The sequence below is a fragment of the Mus musculus genome, chromosome 4 (genome assembly GCF_000001635.26).
Source record: "Mus musculus strain C57BL/6J chromosome 4, GRCm38.p6 C57BL/6J".
Lineage (NCBI taxonomy): Eukaryota > Metazoa > Chordata > Mammalia > Rodentia > Muridae > Mus > Mus musculus.
Window position 1 is genome coordinate 116,737,289 of NC_000070.6, and position 12,773 is coordinate 116,750,061.

The window sequence follows — 12,773 nt, forward strand, 5'->3', positions numbered from 1 at the left end:
CCTAATACTGCAGCCCTTCAACGTCATGACCCCCACAGCTGTATCATTGCTACTTTTATAACTGTAATTTTGCTACTGCTATGTATTGTAATGTAACTATCTGTGTTTTCCAATGGTCTTAGGCAACCTCTGTGCCTAACCAGGGACCAATGGGTTGAGAACTGTGGCTTTAAAGTGTAATATTCCACTCATGGCCCCACTTGGCCCAGTGTTAATCTTTTTCTCTTGCTCAGAATTTATTTATTTTTATTTCAATCCAGACCATAGTTTCTTCTCTCCTCTCCTCTCCGCCCCCCCTCCTCCATCCACTCCTCTTTTGTCTTCCGGAAACGGCCTCTGTGGGTATTAGCCAGCCATGGCATATCAAGTTGCAGTAAGATGAGGCATCTCCTCTTCTATCAAGGCCAGACAAGGCAGCTTCTGCTTCCCTCAGCGTTCATCAATCATATAATGCAAAATGCCCTTAGCTCATCTCTTACAAGCCCCCAAAGCCTGAACAGCTCTAATCCTGTTCACAAGTCTAGTGTCTGCTCTGAGCTTCAAGATGTGTTCTCTGCCTCTCTCTTCTTGACTGGGTCTCATGTAGCTGAGACTGATCTTGAGAATCACAGTGTAGCTAAGGGTTACCTTAAACTGACTCTTTTTTTTTTTAAGATTTATTTATTTATTATATGTAAGTACACTGTAGCTGTCTTCAGACACTCCAGAAGAGGGCATCAGATCTCATTACGGGTGGTTGTGAGCCACCATGTGGTTGCTGGGATTTGAACTTTGGACCTTCGGAAGAGCAGTCGGGTGCTCTTACCCACTGAGCCATCTCACCAGCCCCGCAGTCGGCGCTCTTAACCACTGAGCCATCTCTCCAGCCCTTGAACTGACCCTTGCATCTTCCTAATATGTGCTAGGATTATAGGCATGTACCACCATGCCTGGCTTCAAGGCCGGCTTTTAACTGTGAGGCTTTAGAAAAATCAAGAAAATGTTATATAGTTCTAACTATATAACACAAATAACACAAAGGAAACATTCCCATTCTAAAAGAAGGAATAGAGGCACGGAAAAGAAATAATTGGCTCAAAGCAAGACCAAAATGTGAGCATTACGAACATCAAACCATGTAGTTTCCTGGCTCCTCACAACATTGTCTGGGTTCCAGTGGACTTGGATAGCCCTGATTCTCCAGGTCTGCTACAGTGTATACAGCCTCCCTTCCTCTTGGGTAAGCTGTGCTCAGTACCTGCAGCTCTTGTTGGAGATGTCTCACATTTCTGGTGCCTCCAATATCATAGAGTCTCCACTGTAAGTCAGGCTTCTTTATAGACTTGTCTACAGACCACTCAGTATTCCCATGCATAGATTCCAAGATGTTGCTTGGCCTGTGCCAACTTGGTACCAACCTCCATGACCACCTCTTGTATCTGGAATGCCTGAAAAATCAGCACCATGTTGATAATGCCAAGTTCTGCCAGCTCTAAATGTAGCCAGGAAAGTTGGGAGTGTTGGCACATCCCTTTAATCCCAGCACTCGGGAGGCAGAGGCAGGCAGATCTCTGTGAGTTTGAGGTCAGCATGGTCTATATAGTGAGTTACTGGACACACAGGGATACACAGAGAAACCTTGGCTCAAAAAAAATCTCAAAAGGGGGTGGGGTGGGGAGGGGGAAGGAGAAGGAAGGGGAGGAGACAAGAGGAGAGAAGGAGAAGGAAAAGAGTAGAGTAGCCAGGTCCTCTAGGGACTACAGCTGCAGCCATCGCTGTGCCCTCTGTGGCTGAGTCTGGGGACCAGCTTCCCAGGCACCAGTGTTCTAGTGAGTCCCCCGAAGCTTCTGTCCTCTGAGATACTCTCATGAATTTTCTGTTACACCTTGGAGCTCTCAATGTGTGGTATCTTGTTTCCTGTTGAGCTCGTGCGAAGTCTCAAGTGTCTCCATAATGGTGCTAATCTCTTCAACAGTTACAGCCACTTGGTCTCAATCTGCCCACCCTCAACTTTCACTGGCTTCAGGTTCCTTTCCTTACCAAGCTGCACATTTCTATCCATAACTTTGACAGGGTTCACGTCTATATATATATATATATATATATATTTTTTTTTTTTTTTGCCATAGTGCCCTCTCCTTCTCTTTTCCCCTCCCCCTCTCCTTCTCAGTAAGTCACGATAAATACTGTGAACAACCACTATACCACAGCCCCTTTGTTTTGTTGTCTTGAAATGCTCTCCTTCAAACAGCTTCAGACAACAGTTATTTTAAGTGCAGTCTCACTGGAGTTCTGAGGATGTGGGCGAAAGCACAGCAGATTCTTTGCCAGAGTGGAATGTGAATGAATGGCCTCCAGCCCCTTCCCGGTACAGTTCCTCTCTGAAGCCTCACTGCACTTTCCACGGCATTCTCATAGGTGCTCAGAAGACCAGGATGCCATTACTGGGCTAAATATGGAATATACTATGCATATTTCCTTTGTTCCCTCTTTTAAGACACGTTCTTCTGTGGTAATAGACTTGCCTAAAAAACTTGCTTTGTAACTGGACTTGGAATCCTGAACCTCCTGTCTCTACCTCCTAAGTGTTTAGAGTATAAGCATGCATGTACAAACACACATAGCTCTCCTTTACTTTATTATTGACAGGATCTTGTGGTCCATGCCTGCCCAACTTGCTATATAGCTGAGGCAGACCTTGTTTGTTTGTTTGTTTGTTTGTTTGTTTGTTTGAGATGTGCTTGCTATGTAGCCCAGGCTAGCCTTGAATAATACTTGGCCCACATTATTGTTAGCCTCTTCCTGCTGAGCTTATGTGTATAAACTTTGCTAATTGTGTGTGCTGGCTAGTCTTATGTCAGCTTGACACGCAAACTAGAACTATCTGAAAGCAAAGAACCTTAATTGAGAAAATGCCTCCATCAAGATCCGGCTGAAGGGCATTTTCTTCGTTATTGATGGGGGAGGACCCGGCACATTGTGGGTGGTTTCATCCCTGGGCTGGTGATCCTGAGTTCTATAAGAAAGCAGGCTGGCAGGGCGGTGGTGGTGCACGCCTTTTATCCCAGTACTTGGGGAGGCAGAGGCAGGTGGATTTCTGAGTTCAAGGCCAGCAAAAAGCAGGCCGAGTAAGCCATGGGAAGCAAGCCAGTGAGCCGCATCCCTCCGTGGTCTTTGCTTCTGCTCCTGCCTCTAGGATCCTGCTCTGTTTGAGTTTCTGTCCTGACATTCTTTGGTGGTAATCAGCAGTGTGGAAGTGTAAGCCAAATAACCCTTTCCTCCTCGACTTTGCTTTTTGGTCATTGTGTTTCATTGCAGCAATAGAAACTCTGCTAAAACATTGTGTTACTAAAAACCAAACAAATCCCCAGATTCTTCTCCTTTCTCTTAAAAAATGTTTGAGCTAGGTGTAGTGGGAAGTGGATGCTATTTCAGCACTCCAGAGGCTGAGGCAGGAGAATCTGGCTTGAGGCCAGTCTGGGATTCTAAATAAGACACCTCTCAAAAAAGAAGGGCAGGTCCTGTGAGCTGAGATATGCTAGTTTTCAAAGTAAACACATACAATCTTTCAGTTTATTGTGCTATGCTTGCAACAAGACTCTTACCAAGCCCAGCCCAGAGGCTGAAGACAGCGGCAGCGTACTCACATATATAAAATAAATACAAATATCTTTAAAAAAAGATTTATTTATGTGTGAGTCCACGGTAGCTGTCTTCAGACACACAGAAGAGGGCGTCAGACCCCATTGCAGATGGTTGTGAGCACCATGTGGCTGCTGGGACTGAACCCAGTCAGATCCCATTGCAGATGGCTGTGAGCGCCATGTGGCTGGGGGGGGTGTCAGACCCCATTGCAGATGGTTGTGGCCGCCATGTGGCTGCGGGGACTGAACCCAGGTTCAGAGCCATCCGTGCTCTTAGGTTAAGGCATCTCTCCAGCCCTGGAATTTAGTTTTTAAAACAGCACTTGAGAGTTTCTTTTCCCAAGTGACTCTACATGTGTCAAGTTGATATAAAACTGGCCAGGATAACAAAAATTGTAACTCAGATTCCAAGGGATCTGAAGGCCTTTTCTGACCACTTTGGCAAATCACTCATCCACATGAAAGGAAATAAATAATTATTAACTTTTTAAAGAGAAATTTTTATATTCTAGTCACATTAAGGATGGATTTTTTTATAGCTTGCTTTTTGTGTATATCACTTATTTTGAAAGTAAAGACATAGAAATATTATTTAGATCTGGAAATCAGTACAAATGGAAATATTTTTGTGTTGAGAGTTTGTTAATTTTTTGTAGTCATTAAAGGTTTTAGTAAAATGCGTATATGTGTTTATTTTTCTGTAGTGTCACATTGGAAAAGAAGCAAAATTGATCAGAAATTATGTGTGGAGTCTCTTCTTAAATGAAGAAGTGATTATTGAGATTATGGATCGGAGCAAGCGGAACTCAATTGCAGGGTTTCCCCCACGTGTGGAGCGTCTGGAAGAATTTGAAGGAGGTGGTGGAGGGGATGGGAACACTGTGCAGGTGGGAAGAGTTTCATCATCTTCATATCGTGCGATTATTAGTGCCTTTTCCAGACTGACGAGTTTGGATGACTTCACCCGTGAAAAAATAGGATCTGGGTTCTTCTCCGAAGTGTTCAAGGTGAGTGATACCTCAGCTTGTTTTATGTGGTTCTTCTGATGGTCAGTATCACTGCAGCATTAACAGTTGTTTGTGGTGGTTGGTTTGTTTGTTTGTTACTGCTTTTTAAAGGTAGGGTCTCAGCATGTAACCCTGGCTGGCTTTGAACTCCCAAAGATCCTGGTGCCCCCACTTCCCGAGAGTTGGGATTACAGGCACGTACCACACGTTCACCGCCAGCCTCAAAAACTCTGTGTGCTGGGATTATGTAAGCTGTGAACTGCCAGATGTACTTTAAACTATTTAGAGAGACCTCATTCATATATCTTCTACCTGTTTTTTTTTTGTTGTTGTTGTTGTTACAATATTTACAAGGGAATCCAGGGCCTTGTACATGCTAGGCAAACATTCTGCCACCCCTCTTTTGTGGTGTGTGTATGTGTGTATGCAGGAGTGTGTAAGCATGGGTGTTCTGGCTAGCCTCAAACTTACTGTATTGACAGGGCTGGTTTTGAACTTGCATTGATTCTAATACTTCTGTCTCTAGTATAGGACTGTATTACTGAATCTGGCTGTCTTGTGTTTAAAAATATACTATTTTTTTAATTGAGTTTCTAATTTTGTTTGTTTGAATTGAATTTATCTTTAATTTTATGCATCTGGGTATTTTGCTTGCATGTGTCTGTGCACCAAGTATACTATGCCTGGTGCTAATGGAAGCCAGACAGGGCATCAGATCCCCTGGGACTGGAGTTACAGTCAGTTGTAAGTTGCCATGTGGGTGCTGGGAATCGAATCTGGGTCCTCTGGTAGAGCAGCAAGTGTTCTTAATTGATGAGTCATCCCTCTAGCCCCACATTTGTTTTTTAAAAATCACGTTCATAGCCGGGCGTGGTGGCGCACGCCTTTAAACCCAGCACTTGCGAGGCAGAGGCAGGTGGGTTTCTGAGTTCGAGGCCAGCCTGGTCTACAGAGTGAGTTCCAGGACAGCCAGAGCTACACAGAGAAATCCTGTCTCGAAAAACAAAAACAAAACAACAACAACAAAAAACCACATTCATATGCATTTTGGTTCAAATATGGTTTGTGCATCCAAAACTAATGATAAAGTTTAATCAAATCCACTGTAAATATGCCTTCATCTTTGGTGCTTAGAGGTGTGTTTGTTAAGTGGTCATGTTTGAGGAGATGAAAAGAAGAAACTAAATATCCTGGTGGCGAAGATCTTGCCCCAAGGAAGGTGATGCCCCTGATCAGCAGAAAGTAGTCTAAGGTTATTGTCACACCTTTCCCTCTGTCCTCATTGATTAAAATTGTCATCTTTTTGTATTAACATTTTCTTTGCAGTGTGACTTGGTTTCTTTCCAGACTTGAAGTCATTTTCCTATCTATTCATAAACCAGTATACATTGTTAAAATAATTTAATCAAGTAGCTTTGATGTTTGATTAATTTAGTTCTCTTCTTTATTTTTAGGATTTTCTTGGTATTTATTTTTCCTTTTCTTCCTTTTATTTTTGTATTTTGGGATGAGTCCTGGGCTTGCACACAGGTCTTTGTACATGCTAGCCAGACAAATGGTCTACTATTGAGCGACTTCTCCAGCTCCCTTATTTCTTGGGTGAATTTTAGAATCCGTTTTTTAAAACTTGCTCTTGTCATATTAATTGAAATTATGTTGTAGATTAATTTAGGTGCAGTTAATAGCTTTTTTTGTTCTTTGTTTATTTGAGACAGGGTTTCTCTGTGTAGCCTTGGCTATCCTAGAACTCACTCTGTAGACCAGGCTGGCCTTGATCTCAGAGATCCACCTGCTTCTGCCTCGCAAGTGCTGGGTTTAAAGGCGTGCGCCACCACAGCCTAGCCTACTTTCACCTTTTTTTTTTTTTTTTTTTTTTTAGTAAATTGTATTAATATTTTCAGAGCATGTTTAAAATAACAACTTTTGACATCTTTGTCTTGTTCCAGACTTTAATGGAATGCTTTTAGTGTTTTCCAATTAAACATGCTAAAAGAGATATCCTTCATTCAGTTAGGGATCTCTTTCTTTTTTGATTTATTTTATGTGTATAAATATTTTGCCTGCATTATATGTATGTACCCCGTGTGTATAACTGGTGTTTGTGGGGCCCCCACATATAGGAGTCATGGTTGACTGTTGAGCCATACCTTTTGTCCCTATCTTCAAAACTGGAAAAAACAGCAAAAAAATCTCCTGGGCTGTTGATAAGGCTCAGCAAGTGAAGGCCTTGCCAGCAAGCCTGGCGATTTTGTTTGATCCCTGGGACCCACATGGTGGAAGAAGAGAACTGATTCCCTCAAGCTGTCTTTTGAGCTCCATGAAGAATTGGCATAAAATGTTTGTACATACTAAAGTGAAACCTATCATGTAGTATGCGAACAAGGCGGGTAAAGCAAAGATGGGTGTTGGAGCTGGGATGCAGCTCAAGGACACAGCACTTGTTCAGGATGCATAGGCCGTGGCTTTCATTTCTAGCACTGAGAAAAATTCAAATGAATATTGAGTCTGCCTTTTCAGAGCCTGTGGCTTGGTAATTAATTTTATATACTTTCACCTGCGTTAATTTTATATACTGCATATAATTTTATATACTTTTCACTTGGCACCTGCGTTATGGGGTGTCAGATACTTGGCCAGATATTACTCTGGACGTGATAGAATGTTTTTGAATTGAACTATGGACTGTGTTAGGTAGTCTTCTTAATATGCATAGTCTTCAACTGATCATTTGAAAATCTGAAAAGAACAAAAAGGCTGCCCTGCAAGAGAGAACTCCTGCCTGGGTAAGTGAGCTGACATGCGGCTTTGCCTGGCTTTGGAGTGGAGATGACCATGCAGCTCTTCCTGGGCTTTGAGCCTATAGTTAGGTGAAGACACACTGTCTTGAGCAAGCAGCACAAACTGAGGACCCATGGCAGGGTCAAACCATGAAAACTCCCATCATTTATTTTTAGCATGCTTCTTAGTTTTCTGTGGACTACTTTCTTGTATTTTCTTCTTTAGTCTTGAAGAAGTAACCACTGGGGATAGAATTCTTTGAGGGTCTCCAGCGAGCCAAGGACTTCCTACATAGGCTCCCGATTTTTCTTAGGCTGGCCTCAACTGTGCTGTGTAGAAAAGGATAAGGTTGGGCTGGAGAGATGGCTCAGCGGTTAGGAGCTCTGACTGCTCTTCCAAAGGTCTTGAGTTCAAATCCCAGCAACCACATGGTGGCTCACAACCATCCATAATGAGATCTGACTCCTCCTTCTGGAGTGTCTGAAGACAACTACAGTGTATTTACGTATAATAAATAAATAAATCTTTAAAAAAAAAAAGAAAAAGAAAAGGATAAGGTTGAGATCTTGATCCTCCTGCCTTCAGTTTCCCATGCTGGGACTACTGGATTGAGCCACCAAACCTGGCTCATTTGTTTTTTTCTAAGCAATCATTCATGAGGCATTTATTCATTATTTATGTATACTTGAAAGAAGTGTACACTGTAGTTTTCTATTCTCTATTTAACAAGATTATGAAGAGTCTAAAATATTTATGGATCAAAACACAACTGGTTTACACATGAACTATAAAGAACACTAAGTCTACATACGGCTGTGCTGTAAGAGCAGAGATGGTTTTTATTATCAAAACAATTTAACTTACCTCATGGGGAAACAAGCCAGCATTGGGTGATGAAAACCTCTCTTGGCTATTATATCTCCTAATTTCTTGTCTTTTGTGCCTGAGTATTGAAGATGTAACAGCTTGAGGGGATGTCAGCAATAGATGGGCTATAAAGGACCCATCAGTTCTTTTTTTTTTTTGTTTTTTGTTTTTTCGAGACAGGGTTTCTCTGTGTAGCCCTGGCTGTCCTGAAACTCACTCTGTAGACCAGGCTGGCCTCAAACTCAGAAATCCGCCTGCCTCTGCCTCCCAAGTGCTGGGATTAAAGGCGTGCGCCACCACACCCGGCTCCATCAGTTCTTAAAGACTAAGATTATTCCCTGAAATATCTGTTGAGATAGCTGCAGCCCCCTTGCAATCCATCTCTGTAGGCAGCAAGCGTTGATTCTACAGCATGCTTTGTCAAGGAGGCTGACAGCGAAAGGCGTGTGGTAGATACCCAGCGACCACAGTGGGCATATTGAATGCAGTGTTAATTTATTTTTGATGGCTGCTTTTGTGCTACAGTGGCCAAGCTGAGTAGTTATTAGAGACCACAAGGCCTCAGGGCCCTGTTATGTTATGTTTACTGTCTGACCCCAAACGGAAAGTTTGCCAACCCATGATCTAATAGCTCTAGTGGATGGCTAAGAGGAAGTTAGGTTTAGTTTTAATTATAAAGTACAGATGGTTATAGAACTTTAAAGGTCAAGTTAAAGGAAAGGTGTCAGTAACAATGAAAAGAAATATTTGACTCCAGATACAAGTTACACAGGCAACTTGACCTTCAGCTGAGAAGACCTAGCAAGAAGAAAAATGAAAAAAGAAAAGAAAGGGGGATTTGGTGGGGGGATGGTGGCCAGCAGTGCTGTCAGGTGCCTTAGTTCATGCCCAGCACTCAGTATGTAGTATTTCAGTTTTGGAAGTCAGGGCCCTGCAGACATTGTTAACAACAGATCTTCCTTAGTTGTAGTACCTGCTTAGGTTATACTGTCTTTGTTTAGCTCTAAAGTCTGCCTCCATAGAGTCCTGGCTCCACGAAAGTTCTCAGTAGCTCAGACTACAAACTTATACCACTGTGCTTGCTGCCTGTGGCTTTTCTGTGTTTGTTTCTGTTTCAGCAGTATCTAGCACAGCCCTGCCACCTAGAGATAACTCATTAAATATTAGTTGCACAAGAGAAGACCTTTATATATGCACCTGTACATGTGTACCTGCATGCATGGGTTCATTTACATAATAAAAGAGGGCCCAGAGCCTCACTTGATTTCAATCTCAACTGCCACTGTAAAAGTAATTTTAAAAAATTAAAAGGCAGAGGAAGTAATACCTAGTTAATAGAGTTGAAGATGTGCGAAGGTTCCTTATGTAATGGACTTACACTGTTATATACAGACATTATTCTAAGAGCTACTTGTTGATTTCATATACCTATTAAAGAGCTGTTCAGTTCTTGGTGCTAGGTACCATGTTAACTTTTATGTATTTTCTTGTTTAAGATCTATAAAAAAACCTTGTAAGTAGCTATACTTCCATTTTTTTAAAGTTCATTTTATTTTTACTTATGTATATGTAACTATGCCGTATGTGAGCAGATACCCAGAGGAGGCCAGAAGAGTTTGTCCTGTCCCCTGAACGTGGAGTTAACAGGCAGCTAGTTGTAAGATGCTTGACACGTGTCCTGAGATTCAAACTTGCTTAACCACTGAGCCACAGCTCCAGCCCCACCCAATATTTCTAATTTATAATGAAGAAGCTGAGGTTCAAGGATGATTACTATCCTGTCAGGTACTATAACATGTACATGCTGAAGCTAGGATTTTTGAGTTCCTTGGATGAGAAGATGCTCAGTGGGTAAAACACTTGGTGTGCAAAAATGAACACCTGAGTTTGGATTCCTCTACCCATATGGAAAGCTGGGCATGGTGGCCACACCTGTTCCTCCAGCCCTTAGTGGTAGAAAAAGGAGGACTCTGGGGATCTGTTGGCTAGCTTCAGGGTCAGTGTGAGACTGTGTCTTAAAGGAATGAGATGGGCTGGGGGTGGTGGCTCACACCCAGATCTAGAGAAACCCTGTCTCAAATAACCAAAAAAAAAGAAAGAAAGAAAGAAAGGAAGGAAGGAAGGAAGGAAGGAAGGAAGGAAGGAAGGAAGGAAATAAGATGGAAGGGCTGGAGAGATGTCTCAGTGGCTCACAACCATCTGTACTTCCAGTGCCAGAGGATCCAGCCCCATCTGACCTCCATAGGCAACAGACATGAAAGCCAAACATTCATGCACAAACAGTAAGTCTTAAAACAAGAGAGATACAGTTGAGGAAACTGTGACTTCACACACACACACACAGTCTTTTTCTCTCTCTTTCATTCTCTCTATCTTTTTCTCTCTTTCTTTCCTTCTCTCCCTCCCTCCTCATGGATATGAAGAATTCTAATTTTTTCCCATTATATTTTTCTAAACTGGCAACACAAATACCACCTTCTAAAGAACAATACACTTACAAGCTAAAAGAACCCAGTGTTTGCCATCTGTTTGCCACTGAAATATTGATTTATTCATGTTTCTGGTTATGCATTTATTATTTAACACACATACAGCTTGTCATGCAAGCTCTGCCTGAGGCATTCCCAACAGTTATGGTTTAAGGTAAGCAGGGGAGCAGCAAACACATATTATTCTGTGATGTTTATTGTTGTGATTGGGAAGATGGAGGTCTTATTTGTGCTTATAGGTATATGCAACCATGCCAGTTTTATGCGTGCTTAAATGCCTTCTACCAGTGGAAATGCATTTTTAAAAAGATGTATTTATTATATATAAGTACATGGTTGCTGTCCTCAGACACACCAGAAGAGGGCATCAGATCTCACCACAAATGGTTGTGAGCCACCATGTGGCTGCTGGGACCCAAACTCACGACCTCTGGAAGAGCAGCCAGTGCTCTCAACCACTGAGCCATCTCTCCAGCCCCAGAGGTTAAGTTTTTGCCTTTTTTTTTTTTTTTTTTTTTGACAGGGATTCTCTGTGTAGCCCTGGCTGTCCTAGAACTCACTTTGTAGACCAGGCTGGCCTTGAACTCAGAAATCCACCTGCCTCTGCCTCCCAAGTGCTGGGATTAAAGGTATGTGCCACCACCACCTGGCCTCAAATATTCTTAAGATTGAACATTTTGTTAAACATGCACAGTGGGGAGGGGAGGTGGTTGTGGTTTATGCTTTCAGTCCCAGCACTTGGAAGGCAGAGGCAGATGGATCTCTGAGTTTGGGGGCAGCCTGTCTAGAGTGTGTTCCAGGGCAGCCAGGGCTATAAAGAAAAAACTTGTCTCAAAAAATAAGAAACAAAAAGAAAAATTAGAGAAAGTCAGGCAGTGGTGGCTTGTGTTTAATCCCAGAGGCTTGTGGTTTGTGTTTAATCCAGTGCTCAGAGGTAGAGTCAGGTGGATCTCTGAGTTTGAGGCCAGCCTGATCTACAAATCAAGTCCCAAGACAGCCAGGGCTACACAAAGAAACCATGTACTGAAAAGCCAGGAAAAATAAACTAAAACTTCAGAGTGAACCAGGATGTGGCACATACTTCTATTCCAGTACTCCCTTCAAGTTAGCATCCTGTTCGATCTGATGAATGCCAGTCCAATTCATGCTGTATAGCAGGACTATTTCAAAAATGATAACAAAATATCCAGTGACAGTAGATGGGGAGACCCACTCACACACAAATGTGATCTGCACGTAGAGCTGGAAAAATACTGTCAGTGAGATCTTTGTATAGAAAGGCCTCTTTTAACTTATCCTTGCAGGATCTAGAAAGGAAAGCCACTTCTCTTTCTTTAATCACGAGATACACGACAACAGTGTCATTGATTCCCCAGAAGAGAGTTGGCTTCCAGATCTCTAGAAGGATCTAGATGAGGGGAGGGCCTGCCAGCATTTTTCTTAGTCTTTCTGAGGATGGCTTCTGTAGCTTTCCAGCTTCTCTGCTGTGGCCACTGCAAACCATTGTTTCTTTAAGTACAAGACAAAGATAAGCTGTGATGTGTCCTGTAGTAACGGATAAATTAAACTTTAGAGTTATAGTTGTTCCATTGAGCCTTTGCCAGGCAAAGACAAAAGTCGAGGCAAAGTAATATTCCTGAAGTTCACAGAATGACAGTAGCTTTGCATTTCAAGTCTCTGCTGCACCAGTTCTGAAATTAAATTTAAACAGTTATATTTATTGATTGTGTGTGTGTGTGTGTGTGTGTGTGTGTGTGTGCCCATGCATGCATATGCACGTGTCCAGTACACTAAGGTCAAAACCAGGACTCTGTGCATGATGAGTCAATACTCTACCCTTGAGCTACACCCCAGCTCTGTTATTTACCACTCAGAGAGACATTTTTATAGTGCTTAGTGCAAGCTGAAAGTATGTCATTTTTATGCCTTATAAAGTGTCTTATAAAGACAGTTTTATAGCGCATTGTTACATAAGGCTTACTCATACTTCTTCCCTTCCCCATACTTAA

General features: G+C 42.3%; 1 protein-coding gene across 2 annotated transcripts in view; it reads left to right on the top strand.

Moving 5' to 3' along the window:
- Tesk2 (testis-specific kinase 2) overlaps nt 1-12,773 on the top strand; it is an 83,340-nt gene that overhangs the window by 16,380 nt on the left and 54,187 nt on the right. For both annotated transcript variants that reach the window (XM_030253443.1, NM_146151.4), the window contains one exon: nt 4,328-4,630. In XM_030253443.1, coding sequence (XP_030109303.1) covers nt 4,328-4,630 — 303 coding nt within the window. The remainder of the gene's footprint in view (nt 1-4,327; nt 4,631-12,773) is intronic.